The sequence below is a fragment of the Ailuropoda melanoleuca genome, chromosome 12, assembly GCF_002007445.2.
Source record: "Ailuropoda melanoleuca isolate Jingjing chromosome 12, ASM200744v2, whole genome shotgun sequence".
Lineage (NCBI taxonomy): Eukaryota > Metazoa > Chordata > Mammalia > Carnivora > Ursidae > Ailuropoda > Ailuropoda melanoleuca.
In genome coordinates this window covers 27,384,494-27,405,962 of record NC_048229.1, presented here as the reverse complement: position 1 = coordinate 27,405,962, position 21,469 = coordinate 27,384,494, and the positions used below count along the sequence as shown (strand labels likewise).

The 21,469-nt window shown below is 51.4% G+C and overlaps 1 protein-coding gene across 4 annotated transcripts; it reads left to right on the top strand.

The window, feature by feature from the left end:
• Nucleotides 1–1,484: 1,484 nt before the first annotated feature.
• Nucleotides 1,485–21,460, top strand: CACNG7 (calcium voltage-gated channel auxiliary subunit gamma 7). 4 transcript variants are annotated; one of them, XM_034638519.1, is made up of 6 exons: nucleotides 1,485–1,567; nucleotides 3,830–3,972; nucleotides 4,107–4,331; nucleotides 5,161–5,247; nucleotides 5,612–5,752; nucleotides 20,032–21,460. In XM_034638519.1, the coding sequence occupies exons 3-6, from the start codon at nucleotides 4,136–4,138 to the stop codon at nucleotides 20,634–20,636; spliced, it is 1,029 nt and encodes a 342-aa protein (XP_034494410.1). In that variant the 5' UTR covers nucleotides 1,485–1,567; nucleotides 3,830–3,972; nucleotides 4,107–4,135; the 3' UTR covers nucleotides 20,637–21,460. The 4 variants fall into 4 exon arrangements, with proteins under 4 accessions (XP_034494410.1, XP_011233981.1, XP_034494411.1 ...); XM_011235679.3 differs by lacking the exon at nucleotides 3,830–3,972 and adding an exon at nucleotides 19,585–19,730 and having other exon boundaries at nucleotides 1,491–1,567; nucleotides 20,032–20,427; XM_034638520.1 differs by lacking the exon at nucleotides 3,830–3,972 and having other exon boundaries at nucleotides 1,491–1,567; nucleotides 20,068–21,460.
• Nucleotides 21,461–21,469: the final 9 nt, after the last annotated feature.

Here is a 21,469-nt window from a genome sequence, read left to right as displayed (position 1 = left end):
GCCGCTGAGAGGACCGAAGTGGGCACGTGCAGAAGGAGGTAGCGATGGACACGCAGACCACTGTCAGGTAGAGACCCCCGGCACAGAGACACAGGCATGCACCTACTCACCCGGAGCCATGCACAAGCTCACAGACCCACACTGAGACCCAGAGACTGGGGCGGGGGTGGGGGCAGTCCTGAGAGGGGAGATGAAAGGCAAGCCTCCTATTGAGAGACCTGGAGAGACCCCTGGGAGACCCCACGCCAGAGAAACCAAACAAGCGAGCCTGTGAGCCTAAGAGTCGGCCAGCGAGGCAGAAGACAGGCTGACGCTCCCTCCGGGCCTCTTTGCCTTGACCCACTTGCGGGGGCGGGGAGGTGGGGGTGGTGGAAAGAACAATCCCAATAGACTACAGTTCCCAGCAGACACCGCGGCGGACCCTTCCCCCCAAGTGCGGCCCCTCGCCGCCAGGGCTGACGGAAAATGTAGTCCCGGACCCGGGCAGGCCAGTTGAATGGTGTGCCTACGTCTGTGTGTTCGGAGGGGAATGAGCCCCAAAGCTTCGCAGGCTCCCTCGGGGAGCCCCGGTGTCTCTTCGTCCCTGCAGCTTTTGCTTTTCCGGGACTCGTTCCAGTTGGATGCTGGGGCTCTCCTTGGTTTCCCCAACACCGTGGCAGTACCCCCATACTCTGCCCGCGGCCCCCAGCCCCCGCTCCGACCCTCGGCGGGCGGCCTGCCCCTTTAAGAGTGGCCCCGCTGACATCACGGCGGGGGGGGGGGGGGGGGGGNCGCTGGCCCGGCTCCCGGCTCCGCGGCGGCTGCAGGACCCGGCTCCGCTCTGCGCCCGCCTGCTGCTCTGGGGACCCCGGCCCGGGACGCCCCCTCCCGCCTCTTCCAGCCGCCCAGACCCCAGGCTCCGCCCCAGGCCTGGCCAGAGCCCCAGTCCTTATCAGGGGAGCCCCAGGATTGCCCCTGCTCTCTCTCCTTCTCAGGGTCTCTCTCTCCTCCTGTCTCTCTGTCTGTCTCTTTCCCTAGCTCAAGGTGTCTGGGTCTCAGCATTTCTCAGCCCAGGGCCTGTGAGCGTCTCCCTGTCTCTCCGTCTCTCTGACCTGTTCACTTCCAGAGCCCCAGAATCTCTGAGCCCGAGGGCAGCGGGGGTCTTAGACCTGATCTCTGCCTCTCTTTTTCTCGCTCTGTCTCTTTTAGGCCACCTCTGTGTTTCCCCCGGTCCCCAGACCTGCGAGTCTCAGAATTTCTCAGCCTAGAGGTTTCGGTGGGACTCCAGATTCTCGGCTCTGTGTCTCTGCCTCTCTGTGTGCCCCTGCCCCTCTCGGGCTCTCTGCCTCTGTTTCTATTCTCCTTCCCTCCCTGCCTCCCCCATTCTCAAGGCCCATCTCCCTCCCTCCCGGCAGCCTCCCCCTCCCTAAAAAAAAAAAAAAAAAAAAAAAAAAAAAAAAAAAAAAAAAAAAAAAAAAAAAAAAAAAAAAAAAAAAAAAAAAAANCGGCGGCGGCCGGGGGAAGCCGCGGGGCCGGTCATGCGGCTGCGGGGCCCGCGGCCCGGAGCGTGCGCCCAGCCCTGAGCGAGGTGAGCGCGAGGGGAGGGTCCTGGAAGGAGTGGGGGCTCCCCTTAAGGTGGCCGGGAGCCGGGGGTTGGGACTGAAAGGGGCCCGAGTGGCCCCGGGGTGTGGGATTCTGGCAGTTAGGACGCCCGAGTTCGGGAGGCAATGGGGGGTGGGGGACATTGGGCCTAGGGAATCCGGGAGGACGGGGTCCTAGGGTCCTGGAGTGGGGCAACTATACACTTAATGTCCGAGGCTTAATGACAGTGGGCCCTGAGGAGGGTGCAGGCCAGGTCATGGAGGGAGGCGGTCCTGGAGGAAGGGGGAGGGCCCGGGCCCGGTAAGAGCAGGACGTGTCTGAGAATGGGGTCCCCAGAAACGGGGAATGCCTTCCTGAAGAGATTGGAGGGAGACGGAGTTTGGACTTGGGGCTTGGAGAATGGGACCCCTGGGATCCGAATGCCTGAATCCAGGAGAGGCGGCAATAGATAAAGGATAAGAAGGTGGCTCCAGGCCTGGGGGAGGGTCCCAAAGGAGGAAGGGCTGGAGGAGAATGAGATCTGGGCGGGCCATTTGGTGTGAGGCGAAATCGGAGCGAAGAAGGAGGGGGTTTCAAAGGGGAAGCGAGAAAGGTGTCAATGGGCAAGGTCCCAGATGGGAGTCCAGGGAGCCTTGGGGGGTGGGGGGAGCTGAGGTCAGCTACCCGGGACTCAGGCAATCCGGGTGACTGGGTTTTTGATGCTTGTTTCCGAGCTGAGCGGGCTGGAACCGGAGCAGGCAGCTGGCGGTCAAACCTTGGGACGGGGGATGGGAGGAAAAGCTGGTCCGAGCTCTGCCGGACTCGGATCCGTGACTCCTCCAGGAGGCTGGGTGTGGGGCCTGGTGGGATGGGGGCTCTGGATGATGAGATGAGGGGGGCGGTGAAAGTTGTCTGGCTCCCAGATCCTTGCTGGCATGGGGCAGAGTTTCAAGGCTCCGAGAATTCCGATTAGAGAAAGCTGGGTCTCAAGTCTTGGCTACATTGTTGGGGAGTATTTAGGGGGTCTTAAACTTAATAGTTTAAAAAGATGATGGGGATCGCTGCTATTCAGGGATGTAGAGGTCTTCGGCTGAGATAGGATGGGGATCCCAAGTTGAGTACCCCAAATCATAGGATTGTGTAGTTTAGGGGAAAGTTGGGGGGCAAGGGTGGTAGATAAGAGATTAGGAGTGCCTTAGTTAGAATCTCTAGATCCCTGACTGGAATCTGGAAGGCGACAGCTATGAACTGGGGATCTCTTATTTTGAGGGCCTGGTGTTGGAGTGGTCCGGGTTCCAGGCTAGCTGTGGAAGAGGGTCTGTAATTGGGAGTCCTAGCATGGAAGCTGGAGCCCAGAATCTCTGGTAGGGAATTTGGGGATCTTGTGATGGTGCATGAGGGGGATGGGGCTCCTGGGCTTTCTGATTTGGGGTTTTAGGGTTCAGAGCACTGATCCCTAGTTTCGAGGATGGTCTAGGGTACTCTGGTTAGGGTGCTGAGTTGGAGGGGAAGGGGATCCCAGATCATGGTTTTGACATTCGGGAGTCTCTAGCCAAAATTCAGGCTCCAGTCTTGGGGTCCCAGTGTTCTGGGATCCAGCAGTCTGAGACGGAGTCCCAGCATCCCAGGTTCAGGAGCCTGCCTGGATCTGGGATGGGGGGAATTAGGGTTCTGGAATCTTAAATCTGAGTTGTGAGCGGTGATCTCAGATTGGGGTACCAAATTGAGGTCAAGGCACAGGATCCAAGTTAAAAGGTCATGGGTCACGGTCCTGGTGTTAGAATTGGGTATTAAAGATCAAGATAAGAGTCCAAAGGCTTAAACTTAGGTTTATAGACCTCTCTGCTCAGGTCTTGGTTAGTGGGTCCTTGGTTAGTAGGACCCTTAGTTAGGGTTCTGGTTAGTGACCTACTTGGGAGATTTCTGGTAAAATTTTTAGCAGAGTCCAAAAGAAAGAGGTCAGGGTGCTAGGAGTCAGGCTTGGGGGAATTTGCCTGGTGCCAGTGTGAGATGCCCCGTCAGTGCAATAGTTTCTGAGCCCAGGCTCAAGGTTAGTGATTCTGGTGAGGGCCGGTGTGTAGGGTTAAGGTCTCCGGTCAGGGCATAAGGTTAGGGTTGGACGGCCTGGTTCTGGCATTGAGAATGTGGAAGGTGAGTTTCTAGTCAGAGTTACGATATTTGGGCCCCAGGTCCAGACACACGCTTGGAGCTAAGATTCAATCTCTGGATCCGGGCTGAGGGTTATGGTTGGAAATCTCTCCTGGGGCAGGGGTCTGCTGTGGCGTCTCTCATCAGTATCCAGAGCCAGAACAGAAGTGTCAAGTCTGGGAAGACCAGTGCCCGGGGCTGACGGTCAACAGTTGGCGTCGCCGGTTCAAATCCAGAAATGGGGTCACGGGTTAGGGCACAGAGGTCAGATTTGAGACATTTCGGCGCAAGAAATGGTGCCTCTGGCTTGGGATCCGTGTCCCAGGTGGCTGCGCGGGGCTGGGGACTCTAGTTAGTCCAATCGGGGATCTCCAAGGCCGCGGCTTCCCGTGTCTCAGGCCCCGCAGGGCGCCCCCCGCCGCTGAGGATGGGTCACTGCAGCAGCCGCGCCCTGACCCTGCTGAGCAGCGTGTTCGGCGCGTGCGGCCTGCTGCTGGTGGGCATCGCGGTCAGCACTGACTACTGGCTGTACATGGAGGAGGGCACGGTGCTGCCGCAGAACCAGACCACGGAGGTCAAGATGGCCCTGCACGCCGGCCTCTGGCGAGTCTGCTTCTTCGCAGGTACAGACCCCACGCGTCCGCCTTGCCTGGGACCCAGGGTCCTTATCCGCCCTTCCATCCCTGGGGTTCCAGAAACCCAGAAATGGATCCTGTTTCTCTCCTGGGGAGGCGCATTTCCACCTGGAGACCCCGTTTCCAGCCCTTAATTTCCTGGATCTAAGAGCCCCCAGGCCAAATCTCTAATCCCTGGGGATTTACTGCCTAGAAGCAATAGTTAAGAAGCAGAGCTTGTCCCCTGCACAGTTCCAGGGCTGAATGGGCAGAATAAAAAAATCCACACCCCCCAGCGACCACAGAGACCCTCCTCCTCGGAATCCCAGCCCCCATCTTTTTTTTTTTTTTTTTAAGATTTTATTTATTTATTTGACACAGAGAGAGAGACAGCAAGAGAAGGAACACAAGCAGGGGGAGTGGGAGAGGGAGAAACAGGCTTCCCACCGAGCGGGGAGCCCAATGCGGGGCTCGATCCCAGAACCCTGGGACCATGACCTGAGCTGAAGGCAGACACTCAACACTGAGCCACCCAGGCGCCCCCCCCCCCATCTTCTTTAGGGATTCAGGAGTTCTGGCCCACAGCCCCTCCTCATCAGGACCCAGGGTTCCAGCCTTGTCCTCCGTCCCTGGGTCTCCAGAGAAGCTCGAAGGAGGAGCTCCCAGACCTCCTGTGCACCCCCTTCTGTGGCCCCCCTAAGAACAGTATAGACAGTCACCCCCAGATTAAGCCTCACATACCCATCCCAGAGTCTCCGCACTGTGCCACCTGCCCCTCACTGCCCCTCCAGAGCTCAGGAGCCTCTCATCCAGCTTTGCCTTCGTATCTTATCCCCAGGCCGGGAGAAGGGTCGCTGTGTGGCCTCGGAGTATTTCCTTGAACCGGAGATCAACTTGGTGACGGAAAACACGGAGAATATTCTGAGTGAGGAGAAGCAGGGGGCCTAGACAAGGGGTGGGGGCGAGTCCTGGGAAGAAGGGCAGCAGCAGGAAAGGGGTGGGGTGGAGGGTAAGGAGTGGAGGCTTGAAAGAAGGCGGTGGTTGGGTGAAGAGGAGGAGCCAGATTGATGGGGCGGGGCCTGGGTGGGTGGAGCCCACAGGAACAGGTGCGGTCAAACTAAAGGGGTGTGGCCTGGGTGAAGGGGTGGGGTCAGCAATGTAAGTATCAGAAAGGGGAGGAGCCACCTAGAGCGGTGGGGTGGTGGAAGAGGAGAGGCCAGGGGAATGGGGAGGTGTCACCCCCCCCACGTCACCCCTCACCCCTGTCTCTCCCTGTCCCCTTCCCTCAGAGACGGTGCGCACGGCCACCCCGTTCCCCATGGTCAGTCTCTTCCTAGTGTTCACGGCCTTCGTCATCAGTAACATCGGCCACATCCGCCCACAGAGGACCATTCTGGCCTTCGTTTCTGGCATCTTCTTCATCCTGTCGGGTGAGCCCAAGGAAGGGACTTAGGGCCTGGGGACTGTTTTCAGTTCCAGGAACCTGTGGTCCCTCCTTCACTGAGAAAGCCGCTTCCTTGCTGCGTGATCCTGGAGGGGTTGCACAACCTCTCTGAGCCCCACTTTCCTTCTCTGTGAAATGGAGATCGCAGCACCCATTTCACAGCGTGTGGGGAGGCCCCAATCATAGCGCGTGTGTATCAGGTGCTGATCAGGTTCGGGGCTCTGTTCTGATACCACGGGAGGGAACCGCCATTAACAGCCGCGTTGTGCGGATACGGAAACAGACGCTCAGACAGCTGAAGTCATTTGCTCAGGTCTGTGCAGCCAGGGAGACGCGGAGCTGGGACCAGACACTTGCCCTTCACCTCCACAGGCTGAGTTTTTTCACCCCTCCTGATATTTTAGCAGTTAACATATTTCAAAGCGCTTTATTTCCTGTGCAACATTTTATTTGAGAATTTTTCAAACAGAAAAGTGGAAAGAATTTTGGAGCGAGCACCCATGTACCCACCACTTAGAGTCAACCCTTACCCTGTGACGAGACTGGCTTTGTCCTGGATCTGTCCATCTGTCCGTCCACCGTATTATGATCTCTTTATGCATTTCAGTGGGAGTTGTGGGTGTCCGTACACCTCACCCTGGATGTGCCACCTTGCATGCCATTAGCTACATTTCAGTATTTGTCTTTGTTATTTTTTCTTTCGAGATACGAGGCTCTTGTGCATGAGGGATCTCACACCCTTCCCATAACATCTCTGCCATGGAGTTATTATTAGCACTCACTTGATAAAACGGGGGCACCAAGGCCCACAGTCGTGCAGGGAGTTGCCCAAGATACCAGCTTGAGCTGGAGCTGGGGGACTGAGTGTCCTGAGCTCCGGAGCAGGGTTCTTGCTCGGGAGTCACCTACCCCCAATGTCAACACTGTCTGGTCCAATTCAGTCCCTCTGGGCTCAGGTCAGGCCAGGTCAACTCAGCCCTAACGCATTTAACTCACCCATCCGGGCCAACTCAGCCCAGTCCATTCTGACTCCATTCGAATTAATTCAGCATCATTTCATCAAACTCCGTTCGGGTCCTTTTCATTCAGTTGATATTTTATGAACAAACCCCACTTATGGCTCATTTCCGTTCTGTCCCCTGGGGCCTGCACTGGGATTCCTGTTTAGTGTTGGCCAAGAGTTGAAGACGGATCGTTGCCTATCCCCAGTCTCGTCCCGCTCCTCACCCAGCTAAACCTCCCCCATGCCTCCCACCTAACCTGATGAGACTTTTTCCCGAGAAACCAGGGTGCGACCTCCCTGTAAACTTGAATCGCGGCGTGTGGAGCCAGACACGGAGCTAAAATAAGACATGTACAATATCACCATCCCAGAGTGTCAGAGCAGAAAGGTCTCATCATTTTTCATATGGAAAAATAGTGGCCTAGAGAGAGAGAAAGTGGGACAAGGGTAGGAAGCATGGAGACTCTAATTCAATCCACCCAAAACACTAGAAGGGAGTTCCCATTGTTTGCCGTTCACAGAAGGGGCAACGTAGCCCAGCGGCAGAGGGACGGTTGGCACAGAAGGTGTTCTCATCCCCAAACCCACACTCACGCTCCTGCAATGCCCCAGGACCTGACTTCCCAGGGTCAGGCTGACGATCAATGGTGCTGTCAGGGCTGGAGGTCAGGCCTCTGATGTAACAATAGAGTAATTTAGGGGGATTGAACCCCACTTCCTAAAGCCCTTCCTCGAGTTCCTGTCATAGACTACATCCTGTGCACCCCACTTCAAGGAGTCCGTCGTGCGCTTTCAAGGTTGTGGGATGTAGTGGGTGACAGTCCGTGCTGCTGTGACCCTAGGAAGACCTGGGTGTGAATTCTCCACCTTAACTGCATGGGCTTTCCGTGTTCCTGAAACCCTATTGTTCTAAGGCCGGGTTGTTTCTATTTGGCCTAGAATGTGGGTGATTCTTGCCTGCTGTGCAATCCTGAAACAGAGGTGGGGTGAGGGGGGAGAGGGAGTGGGAGTCGGATTACAGAGAAAAGAAGGGGGAAAGGAGCCCTCCTTTGTGGAGTTGTCGAGAGGACAAATCCTGGTCAAGGGTTGGCAAACCTGTGTAGGGCCGAATAGTAAATATTTCAGGTTTTGTGAGCCATAGGATGGTCGTGGCAAAGCAAGCAGAGGGGAAGTGGTGGGCCTGGCTGTGTCGCAGTGGACCCCACAATTTGAATTCCGTGTAATTTTCATGAGCCATGAAATATTCTTCTTCTTTCGTTTTGTCCCCCACCCCAACCCCCAGCACCTTTTATAAATGTGAAAACCATGCTTAGTTCGAAAACCATGCAAAAACAGGTGCAGGGACATGTAGTCGTTTGCTGAGACCCCGGGTCTCCGTCATAGATGTGAAGGGCCGACCCAGTGCCCGGTAAACACGAACATATGCACGTCCATAGTAGTAATGACAGCAATGGCACTTGATCGAGTGCCGTGGTTGGGGGAAGCCCTAAGTGCTTTGTGCAAATCAAGTGATTTCTTTTCCTTGACCTCGTAAGGCAGATGTCCTTGTTATTGTCATTCTGCCGCTGAGGAAACGGAGGCACCCAGAGGTTCAGATGCTCCGTAGCGGAAGCAGGATTCCCACCCAGGCCTTCACCGTGGCATTATACCGCCCTCTATAATTAATAACCACCAAAAACGGGGCACTTGGCTGGCTCAGTCGGTAGAGCGTGCCACTCTTGATCTCAGGGTCACGAGTTCGACCCCCATATTGGGCATAGAGATTACTTTAAAAAATAGGGTAATAAAAAAAATTAAAAGTTTTTAAAAAAAATCATAAAAATGGGGGCGCCTGGGTAGCTCAGTCAGTTGAGCATCCAACTCTTGATTTCAGCTCAGGTCTTGATCTCAGGGTCATGAGTTCAAGCCCCGCCATTGGGCTCCATGCTGGGCGTGGGGCCTACTTTAAAAAAAATCATAAAAATGAAGGAGATTTAAAAGGAGAGGGAAGGATGATAGTACCAGCATCTTATATCTGGAAACAGAATCATCTAATCCAACTAGTTCATGTTCCCAGGACTTGGAGAGACAGGAGTTGCCTAAGGGCTGGTAGATAGTGGCATTGGCATTCAATTCTGGAGAAAGCGGTGGGAGCGTCAGGGCAGAGGAGGGACAGGGTCACCCCTGGGTGTTAAGCACGCTTCAGGGATAGACTAGCAGGAAAGCGATGGGAAATATGCAAACTAAGGAGGAAGCTTATGCAGTGGTCTCGGCAAGAGCAGCTGGGGCTTGAGCTGGGGCTGGGGATGGAAAGATAAAAGCAAGTGGTGGCTTTGACAGAGAAAGATATCAACAGAGGAATCAATGGAACCAGATGACTGGCTGGATATGGTTGGTGAGAGAAGCCGGGAGGAGGCTGAAATGACATTGACTCTCTTTTTCCAGGTCATAAGCATGCTTCCCATGCAAAGCTCATACTGACCCCTGACCTTCAACGTGTTCTATGCATGTGCTCATTCATTTGCTCATCAAGCATTTACACACACACCCTAGACTGCCAGGCCCTGCACTGAGCACTGAAGATGCGGCCGAATCCTGGAGAGCTCACATCCAGTCAGTTACAAAACGGCCCCAATTACCTGTCCATCAAAACCACACACCGGCTTCGGCCCCTTCCGTGCTCAGTGGATTCCCATCGCACGTAGAGTCCTTCCAAACTCTCCATGCTGGCTTACAAGGTTTTCGTGGATTTAGCTAATGCTCAGATCTCTGACCTCATTTCCTAACCCACTAACACTCTCTCCATTGCTTACAACCTCAGCCACACTAGCGCCCTTCTATTCCTTGAAAATGTTCATCTCAGCCCCACATGAAGACTTTACACTCATGAGCCCTCCGTGCTTGGAAGTCTCTTCCTCCTGATATTCAAAGGGCTTGAACTTTCTCTCTTCAGAGTTTCTTTCTCTGACAACAGTATGTAATGTTGCCTTGCCCCCACTATGCCATCACTTTGCATGCTTTCTGTTTGATTCATAGCTATTGTCACCTTATGCGTTTTCCCTCTCCTACTAGAATGTAAACTCCAAAATATGTGGACCTTTATAATCATGCTATCATTTGTGTCCGCAGAGCCTAGATGGGTTGCTGGTACAAAGTACACATTGAAATATTTGCATAAGAGAGGAATGATAAGGACCACTAGGGCATTCTGGGAAAGGGGAGGATGCATTAACTTGGCACAGTAGGGTGGTGGGGAGGGGGAATGACCTGGGAGGGCTTCCAAGAGGAGGTGACATCTGAATAGATGAAGCTGAAAGGGTGAGGCAGAATTTTCCAAGTGAAGAAAGAATAGCACCTTGTATGGAGGTGGAAGTCGCAGCATGTGTTAATGCCCTAGAAAGCCTGGAAGGCAGGTAGATGCGTGTGCAGCCCTCCATGGTCCTGAAACCCTATTGTTCTAAAGCCAGGTTGTTTCTATTCAGCCTGCAGTGTAGGTGATTCTTGCCTCCTGTGCAATCCTGAAACAGAGGTGGGGTGAGGGGGGAGAGGGAGTGGGAGTCGGATTAAAGAGAAAGGAAGGGGAAAAGGAGGGAGAAAAAGAGGAAAGGAGAAAAGGGGGGAAAGAAGATTATTTTTATAGAACCAGAGCCACTATAAAATGTCCAGGAAGTAGAAAGAATGACAAGAATAACTTACCGTTTGCAATTGTTTTCACGTGATTTTCAATTACAAAAAACAAAAGCAAAAAAGAACAGCGAAAGATTCTTTCTCTTTGGAAATGTCTGTTTCCTTATCAACCCTTGCTCCCGACTCGCCTTACAGAGAATGTTTGTTACTTAGAACCATGATGTGAAACATGGAACTTAGGGTGAGGTTGGGTGGTTAGCAGGAATCAGACCATAGTCTGGCATGGTCAGGCTGAAGAATGAAAACCTTCTCCTCTGGACAGTAGGGAGCCAAGGAAGAATTCTTTTCTTTTTTCTTTTCTTTTCTTTGACAGAGAGAGAGAGCAAGAGAGCACAAGCAGGGGGAGCAGCAGAGAGAGAGTGAGAACCAGACTCCCCACTGAGCAGGGAGCCTGATATGGGGCTCAGTCCCAGGACCCTGGGATCATGACCTGAGCCATAGGTGGATGCCTAACAGACTGAGCCACCCAGGTGCCCCCCAAGGAAGAGTTTTGATGAGAGAAGGATAGAGTTCGTGTGGGTCTTAGAAAGAACCAGGATCTGGGGCGCCTGGGTGGCTCAGTCGTTAAGTGTCTGCCTTCGGCTCAGGTCATGATCCCAGGGTCCTGGGATCGAGTCTGTCATTGGGCTCCCTGCTCAGCAGGGAGCCTGCTTCTCCCTCTCCCGCTCCCCTTGCTTGTGTTCCCTCTCTCGCTGTTTCTGTCTCTGTCAGATAAATAAAAAAAATCTTTAAAAAAAAAAAGAAAGAAAGAAAGAAAGAAAGAAAAGAAAGAAAGAAAGAAAAAAAGAAAGAAAGAAAGAACCAGGATCTAAAGCAGGAGATAAGCGATTTAGGGGTAATGGTAAAGCATAGACAATAAGCCTTAACTGGGTCAGAGGACTTGTGGTTGCAAGAAGGGGGTGTGATTTGTGAGAGATGCAGGAAGCAAAATGAACTTGACCTGAGGACTGAGCATCTTTGCTGGGTGAGGGAGAGTAAAATCAGGATGACTCCCCTGCATGGGACTAGGGTACCCAAGTGAGTGTGAATGGTGGGATTCCTCTGCTATCTCTTTTCTTTAAACCTGCTCATCTTCTAGACCTATCTCAGATGCTTTTGCACCATATAACACTTTACGGGCCCTCTCTTCTTGAATATCAAAATTATGGAATACTAGAAATTGAAAGTGCTTTGGAAGGTCAGAGCAAGGAAAGGTTTAATTCTTAGAGGACACGGAGGAATGGTGGGATTTAGCGTGGGTTCAAAGAGGGGAAGCAAATCATGAGCTTTTCTAGAAGCTCCAGTTGCTTGGCAAGTACACTTATCCATTCAACTGGTGTTTACTACGTGCTGGATCTTGTGTTAGATGGTAGGGGTGCCAGAGGAAACAAGGTAGGCTAGTCCCAAGGATCCTGGTGGGGAGAGTGCTGGGCGGGGGCGTTATTTTATCTCAATCACTCCAATTTTTTACAAAGATTTTATTTATTCATTTGCAAGAGATGGACACAGAGAGAGAGAGCACAAATGGGTGAGAGGCAGAGGGCAGAGGCAGAAGCAGACTCCCCGCTGAGCCAGGAGCCCAACCTGGGGCTCCATCCCAGGACCTGGAGATCACGACCTAAGCTGGAGGCACACCCTCAACCATCGGAGCCCCCCAGGCGCCCCTCAATCACTCCCATTTTCTTTTCTTTTCTTTTTTTTTTATTTAAAGATTTTATTTATTTGACAGAGATAGAGACAGCCAGTGAGAGAGGGAACACAAGCAGGGGGAGTGGGAGAGGAAGAAGCAGGCTCCCAGCAGAGGAGCCTGATGTGGGGCTCGATCCCATAACGCCGGGATCACGCCCTGAGCTGAAGGCAGACACTTAACCGCTGTGCCACTCAGGCGCCCCAATCACTCCCATTTTCTAATGAAAACTTCGACATTGATAGAGGAGTGCAATGAGCACTGTAATAACCCCCCCCCCACATCCTGCATTTGGCTGATGTTTTTGCCATATTCTCTCTCTCTCTCTCCCCAGGCACTTTTTTGGGCCTTTACCATTTCAGAGTAAGTCCTAGGTGTCACGATAGGTCATCTGTAAGCGCTGCAGTGTGAGTCTCTGAAGAGGAAGGACATTCTCCTCCTCCAACACCATTCTCACACCAAGAAACTTTGCAGTAATTCCATAGTATAATTGACCCCATTTGCAGACTGCCCCGTTGTTTCAAGAATGCCTTTTATAGCTTTTCCCCCAAAACTGGGACTCGGTCTTGGTTCACACACAGCATTTAGTTCATGTCTCTTTTACTCTAGACTAGTTCCCCCACTATTTTTTTTTTACACTACTGACTTCTAAAATGAATTCCATTATAAAAATATAGAAGGAATAGTATAAATAAATGAAATCCCATGTATCCTTCCCTCCATTTCAGTAGTTATCAACATATGGCGAATCTTTTTTTAGTCGTACTGCCGTATCTCCCTTCTGCATTTCAGCACATTATTTTAAGGCGGACTCAGCCATTAAATCATGTTATGCACAAATATTTCAGTGTATCCCTGAGAAATAAGTACTTTGTTATTTAACATAGCCATCGTGCCCAAACAATTAGGAATAGCTACTTAATATCATTTAATGTCTAGTCAGTGTTCAACCTCCCCGCTTGTCCCATAAATAAATGCTTTTTTACTGTTAGTTTGTCGCGAATCAGGATTCAGATTCCACTTGTGCATTTAGCTGATAGATCTCAGAAGCCCCTTTTAATTTGTAATAGTCTCTCTCCTATGTTTTCCTTGCCATTTATCTGTTGAGGAAATCTGGTCATTTGTCTTGTAGAATGCCCACAGCCCTGGGTTTTCTCACTGTGCTCTTGTGTTGTGGTTCAAGGTCCTCATTCATCCCAGTGTTTTCCTATTAAACTGTTGTTGATCTGGTCCAGATTTGTGGGGTTTTGTTTTTTGGTTGTGGTTTTTTGTGTTTTGTTGTTGTTGTTGTTGTTCTTTGGCAAAAAATACTTCATAGATAGGGGGTGCTGTTTACATCCTACCACATTGCATCCAGAGACATAACGCCGGGTCATCTCTCCTTGAGATGTTAAGGATGATCACTGATTCGAGTGTCACCAGCTTGGCCCACGTCACTGTCCTTTTGGAGACCGCAGACCAGGGTATCATGCAGAATGCCCCACAGCCTAGATTGATTTGACTGTCTTCCCATGGCATCATTTGATTTGCTCCTGTTTCCTCGTGTTCTCTGTAACCTGGAAGTTCTGTCTAGACTAGAGGCCTTATTAGATTCGGGTTAAACAGGTTTGGCACGCAGGTGCAGACCTGGTGCCTGTTCCTTATCTCCCATCCCTTCGGTGGCGAATACTGTCAGGTTGCTCGCGGGGAGAGGGACAAAGTTTGAACCCTTGATAAAGGCAGTGATCATCAGGGCTGACCACTGAAAAGGTACATTTTCCTCTTTCCAGTTAATAAGTGGTTTGCAGGGTGGTACTTTGGTACCTTGGGAAGATAAAATCCTCCCCTATTTTGTTGAAATTTGGGGGGGGGGGTTTAAACCTACAGAAAAGTTGCAAAAATAATATAGTGAGCTCTCATATACCCCTCATCTGGACCAAATTTTAACATTTTGCCACATTTGCTTTCTCTCTCTCTCTCTCTCTCTCTATTTTATCTGAGATCTTTCTTTCTTTATTTTTGTATCTGAGATATTTATAAACGTAAATATATGAACCATTTGAACATAAGTTGCAAACGCTTCACCTCTAAATATTTCAGCAAGTATCTCCTAAAAAACAGGTGCATTCCCTTTTCTAGCCACAGCACAACAATCAAATTCAGGAAGTTTAGCATTTATACAGAATTCCAGCTAAAGCACTGTCCGTATTCAAATTTCACCGATTGCCCCAATATTGTCTTTTATAGTCATTCCCCCCCCAATTCAGTATGCAATCTAGGATCATGCTTTGTATGTCCTTGTCCTGTCTCTTTTGTCGCCTTTTATCTTTTGTATAGTTCCTGTGCCTTTTAAAAAAAGAAATATCTTTCATGTTGACTTTTTTTTGAAGAGAGCAGCCGGGCGTCTAGCAGGATGCCCACGGTTTTCTTAGGAGTGGATTCAGGTTACACATTTTCAGCAGGAACCCTACGTAAGTGGAGTAGTGGCAGGCTCGCATCAGGGGGTAACGCTGTCTGCCCGCCCCGCTGTTGGTGATGTTAGTTTTGGTCACCTGCTTGAGATGGTATGTTAGGTTCCTTTCCGATAAAGGAAGTTTTTAAAAAAAATCTCTTTATAATTACTAGATATTCCAGGGGGAGGTTGTGTCGGGCAGTGATTGAATGGCCACTGATGATGCTGGCCGGAGTCCTAATATTACTCCTAGGGCTGCAAAGTGGGGTTTTTAAATCTGCTGTTCCCATCTATGTGTATACCACTGAAAAGAAGAATTTTCTCTTTTCTTTTATTATGTTTATTTTATTTTACTTATTTATTTTTGAAGATTTTATTTATTTATTTGGCAGAGGGAGACAGCATGAGCCGGGGGAGCAGCAGAGGGAGAGGGAGAAGCAGGCTCCCTGCTGAGCAGAGAGCCCCCATGCGATGCGATGCGGGGCTGGATCCCAGGACCCTGAGATCATGACCTGAGCCGAAATCAAGACTCAGCCGCCTACCTGACTGAGCCTCCCAGATGCCCCAATATATGCCATTACTTCTGTTACTCATTTTGCTGTTCAAATTGTCCCTAGTTGGATCATCAGGAACCCCCTTCAAACCAGTCCCTGCATCCTCTTCTGATGTGTCCTCATTGTTTTTTGAGTTTTTCCTTCCTTTGTGGCATAAGTACACTTTTCCTGCCTCTCCCCGAGGCTTCAAATGAGCTATTTCTTCTGGAAGTGTTGGCTTCTTATTTAGTGGGGGATGATATTGGAGACCAAACCTTGCTGCTAGGTGAGCTCATTGCTGCTGGGACGTCACACCATCTCTAGAATGTCTCAGGACACAAACTGCGGAATTCTATGCTTGTAGAACAGGATGTTTGGTGACAGCCCAGGTCTTCTTCATCTTACCCCATTCCGATCTGTGCCTTTCCTTTTTCGGAACCAGAGTCCAGCTCCTAAATATCACTATATTTGCAAATGTGCTCAGCCCTACACTGCTTACAGGCTGCTATCTCTAAGCCACTCCCCCAGAAATGTACTAAGTAAGGTTCAGGATTTCTTTGCAGATCTTTTGTCTTTGGAGTGAAATATATAATCAAAGTACTGTATTGGAAAGTTACTTAGAATACGGCTTTCAGCCCCTCCTGTGGTTGTATCTTTCATTTGATATAAAGTTAGCTTCATTTATTTTTGTTTGTATCCAACTTTCGGTTCTTTCCCCATCCTTGTTGATTTTAGCTTTTGAATATATAAAATATTAGCATTCTTTCAAAGGTCCAAATCATGCAAAAATATGTACTGAGAGGAGTGTCGCTTCCTTCCTGTTCTCACTTACCTCCTGCAGATAGTCAGCCTCCTTTGTTTGTTTTCCTTACGGTGTCTCTTTTTGCAAAAATAGGCAGATGTACATATGTATTTTATTTATTTTTTTGCTTGAAAGCTAGCATCCTGTGTACTCTTTTGTGCGTTACTTTTTTTTTTTAACTGAGTGATAGAGTCTGGAACTCTCATTGAACTCCACTCCAGTTCACAGAGACCTTCCTCATTCTCATTTCACAGTGGCACGGTACTCTGCTCCGTGATGCTTTACGGTCTATCCCACTAATCCTCTGTGTACATTCACATAGGTCATTTCCAGTATTTTCAGTTCCGGGTAATGAGGTGAATTAACATGCGTCTGTGTGCTTTTGTATGGATGGACAGATAGCTTCAGGGTAAATTCTTACGAGTGCCATTGCCGAGTTAAAAGACAGATACACGTGTGGTTTTGTTAGACGTGGCCAGATTCCCCTCCGCTGGGGCTGGGCTGTTCTGCAGTCCCACCAGCAACACATAAGAGCTTCTGTTTCCCCGGCCTCACCAAAAGCGTATGTTGTGCAGCTTTTTAACTTTTTTTTTTTTAAAGATTTTATTTATTTATTTATTTAAAAGATTTTATTTATTTATTCGACAGAGATAGAGACAGCCAGCGAGAGAGGGAACACAAGCAGGTGGAGTGGAAGAGGAACAAGCAGGCTCATAGTGGAGGAGCCTGATGTGGGGCTCGATCCCAGAACACCAGGATCACGCCCTGAGCCGAAGGCAGGCGCTTAACCGCTGTGCCACCCAGGCGCCCCAAGATTTTATTTATTTGACAGAGAGAGAGACAGCCAGGGAGAGAGGGAACACAAGCAGGGGGAGTGGGAGAGGAAGAAGCAGGCTCCCAGCGGAGCAGGGAGCCTGATGTGGGGCTCGATCCCAGGACCCTGGGATCATGACCTGAGCTGAAGGCAGACGCTCAATGACTGAGCCACCCAGGCGTCCCACTTTTTAACTTTTGATGACCTGATGGATGAGGAATGGCATCTGTTCACAGTTTCCATCAGCATTTTTTTATTCTAAGTAGAGGAGCAGTTTTTGAAAAGATGTATTTATTTATTTGAGAGAGCAAGTAGGGGTGGGGGGAAGGGAGCAAGGGGAGGGGCAGAGGGAGAGAGAGTGGGAGAGAGAGAGAGAATCCTCAAGCGGACTCCCTGCTGAGCATGGAGCCCTACACAGGGCTTGATCCTAAGATCCTGAGATCATGACCTGAGCCAAAATCAAGAGTTGGCCATTTAACTGACTGAGCCACCCAGGTGTCCCCACGTTTTTCTTTTTAAACAAGGAGCTCAAAGAAGGCCTTTCTAAAGAGGTGACAAGGGAGGAGAGATGTAAATGAAGTGAAAGAGAGACGTGGAGAAATCTAAAGGAAGAGTATTTCTTTTGGAGGTAACAGCAAGAGCAAAGGCCCTGAGGCAGAAATAAGCTTGATGTGTTCAAGAAGGGTGAGGAAGTCATGTGATCTAAGTAGAAGGACCAAGGAGAAACAGACCAGGGATGAGGCTGGTGGGGCTCAGACCACATAACACATTGCAGCCCAGAGGTCAAGGAAGTTTTTCTGTAAAAGGCTGGATAATGAACGTTTTCAGCTTTACTGGCTGTACAGTTTCTCCACAACTGTTTAACCTTGCCACTGCAGGCGTAGGCTACACGGAAGCAAAGGGGTGTGGCTGGGTGCCAGTAACGTTTTATTTATAGACCCTGACATGAGGAATCCGTATACTTTCTAAACCGAGATATTACAATTCACAAAATACAAAGTTCACATAATTCAGTGGTTTTAGTATATTTGCAAGGTTGTGCGACGATCCCCGTTACCTGGTTTCACAACATTTTCATCACCCCAGCAAAAAACCTCATACCCTTTAAAGACAGCCAGTGGGAATCTCCCCTCCACCCCGCTCCTTGGCAACCACGAATCCACTTTCTCTCTCTATGGATTTGCCTATTTTCGACATGGCATATAAATGGGACCATACAGTACGCATCTGCCTTCTTTCTTTTAGCTTATTTTCCAAGTTCATCCATGTGGCAGTATAAATCAGGGCTTCATTCCTTTTTTTGGCTGAATAATATTCCTTTATAGGGCTAGACCACATTTTGTTTATTCATTTAGTTGATAGACACTTGGGTTGTTTCCACTTTTCGGCTATTATGAAGAATGCTGCTGCAAACATTCATGCGAAGTTTTTGTGCGAACATATGTTTCCCATTCTCTTGGGTAGAGACACCTAGCAGTGGAATCACTGGGTCATGTGGTAATTCTATCTTTACCACTTTGAGGAACTGCCAAATGAAATTCATGTACTTTCTACATGCCACAAAATATCATTCTTCTTTTGATTTTTTTTTCAACAATTTAATCGTGTAAAAGCCATTCTTAGCTAGTAGGTCATACAAAAACAGGAGGTGGGCTGGATGGAGCCCATGGGCCGTCATCGGCGGACCTCTGTTGGAAGCAATGGAAGGAATTTAGATTTATTCTGGGTGTGTTGGGCACACAAATGTTTATTTGTAGGATTCTGGGGGAAGATGCTGATGCGCTGACTTGGAGTGATTTAGGGCAGGAGACCTTATGACCTCCTTAAGCCACATGTTGCTCGGCTGTTGTTTAAAAGAGGTTCGGCTTGAGGAAGTGATATTTGACCGTTAAGACTTCTTGAACCAGACACCTCCTCTCACCTTCTCCATGTGCCTCTGTTCCCTCAACTGTCAGTGTTGATAAAAATGACACTTTTCTGGAAGGACCGTTGGAAGGTTTGAATAAGTTAATACATATACAACACTGAGAGCAGTGCCTGGCACAGGGCAAGACCTATGTAAGTAGCTGCTATTGTTTTGTTAATATTATTATTGATGTTGTTGCTATTATTATTCACAGTGTCAACTCTGGCCTCATCCTCTTCCCCCCTGGAATGTCACAACTAGTCTCTCCCTCCAGTCTCTTCCCAGAATCAACTATCCCCCAAGGGTTCTTCTAACACTCTGATCTGACCCTGTCCTTCCTCTGCTCCAGACCTTCTTCCATGGCTCCCTAGTGCCCTTAGCATTGATGCCAAGCTCCTCAGCTTGGTATTTGAGGCCCATCATGGCCATGTCTCTGCCCCTTTCTCTGGCCTCGTATTTTGTGGCTGTGGCCCCTGTTTTGGCTATACGGATGGATCAGTTTGGTGCTTCCTCTCCAGCCTTTTGGCCCTGCTGTTCCCAGTACACAGTATAACTGTGTACTCTTCTCCCGGGGCCTCATCCTTTAGGACTAGGACAAAGGCCCTTCTTCCAGGAAGCTTTCCTTGACTTCCCCTGCCCCTCCCCTAGGTGGGTTGGTGCCTCCTCTGGACTCACAGAACTCTGTGCTACTTCCCTTACTGCTTGTACCACCGTGTACGTGACTATTGACCAATGTCCATATTTGCCTTCCCCAATTGCGCTGTGAACTCCTGGACCTGGAAGAGAGATTAGGGGAGGGGGGAAAGAGGAAGTTCATTCATCTCTGGGATCCCTGCAGCCAGCCTAGGCCCAGCACACAAGGGGCTTCAAAAAATGGAATTTAGTTCAGGACAGAGCAGGGAGGAAAGGGGAGGGGATGGCAGTGAGATGGGGGAGGGCCTGGGGCCGGGGAGAAGGATCCACTGCTAAGGGACCAAAGCCACCCTCTGCTCCCCAGGCCTCTCCTTGGTGGTGGGCTTGGTTCTCTACATTTCCAGCATCAATGACGAGGTCATGAACAGGCCCAGCAGCTCTGAGCAGTATTTCCACTATCGCTACGGGTGGTCTTTTGCCTTCGCTGCTTCCTCCTTCCTACTCAAAGAGGTGATGTCTGTGGGGCCCAGACGTGATGGAGAGGGGTCTGGGGGGGGCCTCTTTCCTGGGTCCAGGAGGAAGAGGAAACTGGGGGTGTAGACTCTGGATTTAAAAGGGAGGTGGCTGAGGGCCTCACCCCTGGTCCTGAAGGAGAAGCCTGGCAGCTCCCAGCTTGTGGGGTCCTGGTGGGGGGAGGGGCTGGAGGCCTGGGCTCCTGGGTCTGAGTGAGGAAGGGCTGGGAGGTCTGGAGTCTTGGGGTCCTTGGGAGCTCAGGGCCAGCCTCTGGGACCCTGACCATGCGTTGCCACAGGGGGCTGGCGTGATGTCCGTGTACTTGTTCACCAAGCGCTACGCGGAGGAGGAGATGTACCGTCCGCACCCGGCCTTCTACCGTCCGCGTCTCAGCGACTGCTCCGACTACTCGGGCCAGTTTCTGCAGCCCGAGGCTTGGCGCCGCGGCCGCAGCCCCTCCGACATCTCCAGCGACGTCTCCATCCAGATGACGCAGAACTACCCTCCCGCCATCAAGTACCCGGACCACCTGCACATCTCCACCTCGCCCTGCTGAGGCCCGCCCCTCGGCGCTCCCTCCTCCTCCTCTTCTTACTCCTATTCCTCCTTCTCGGAGGTCTCTGGGCCCCACAGCTCCGCTCCCTCCCTCGGGAGGAAGCTCCGCACGCTTTAGCCCCGCCCTCTTCCCGGTGGGCGCGCCCCTCCGTCCTAGCCCCTCCTACTTTCCAAGGGCTCCTCCCCCTTCGGGGCCTCACGACCTCCTCGGTCCGATCCGCTCGTAGACGGCCCCGCCCCTTCTCCCCTGGGGCCCGCCCCTTTCCTCTGGCCCCGCCCCTCCCCTCCCATTTCCGGGCCGCGGGTTTCCCTGCTGCGCGCGCTGCGCGCCCGTGGCTCGCGGGGTAGGCGCCCACCCACCCCTAGCCCCACAGCCGGCCGCCTCGCCGCAGGGGCGCTGGGCAGGAGAGCGGGTTCGGCAGCCGCCAGGAATGCCAACCGTCCTCTTCTCGCCCCGGCCCCGACTTCTGTCTTTCCCCGCCCAATCTCATCTCCGGACCTTCCGGGCCCGCGGGTGCAGCGGGCGGTCTTCTTGCTGCGCCCGCAGCTGCGAGGTAGGGTGGGGAGCAGGAGCCCGGGGCGTGCTTAACCTGGTGTCCCCCCTCCCGGTTCTCTGCTCCCCTCGGAGCCCTCGTTCTTCCTCATCGGCTGGGCTCTTCTCGGCCTCCTGAAGGTCACCTGCCTTTTAAGGGGGCGCCTTCGGAAGGATCTCCTTGCTTTCTCAGTTGCCCATGGCTTCTTTTTCTTCCTCTTCTTCCAGCTCTGTCTCCCTTCCTCCTTTCTACCCGCTCATCCAAAGCCTCTAGGTGCATCTAGCCACGCACGCCGCACGACAGGGATGGAGACCCTAGGGTGGAGGGAATTCCTCCGTGCCATTTCCACACCTGTGCCCGCCTCTTCCCCCTCGAGGCCCCGTCGGGGGAGGGAGAGGCAGTAGCGGGGGTCGAAACCCCCCAAACCTCGAAGTCTTCCATTTTCTGGCACTCCCCCTCATTGAAGTCCCCCTTCCCATCTCAGACCCCCCAACTCTGGCCTCTTTCAAGGGTCCGTCCGCCCCCTTGGACAGATTTGGGGGTAAGGTCACCAGAAACTCGCCCTCCCCCCTTATTAGAGGAGAGGGGGCGAGGTAGCACAGTGTTGTACACGGAACCAGAAAGGCCCCCGGGGTGGGGGGAGGGGGA

What these genes read in the sequence shown, in the direction of transcription:
- CACNG7 (XM_034638519.1), top strand. Translation starts at nt 4,136, where the DNA reads ATGGGTCACTGCAGCAGCCGCGCCCTGACCCTGCTGAGCAGCGTGTTC. An exon ending in AAACACGGAGAATATTCTGA is followed by an intron (nt 5,248 to 5,611) that starts GTGAGGAGAAGC and finishes CCCTTCCCTCAG; the next exon opens with AGACGGTGCGCACGGCCACC. An exon ending in CATCTTCTTCATCCTGTCGG is followed by an intron (nt 5,753 to 20,031) that starts GTGAGCCCAAGG and finishes GCGTTGCCACAG; the next exon opens with GGGGCTGGCGTGATGTCCGT.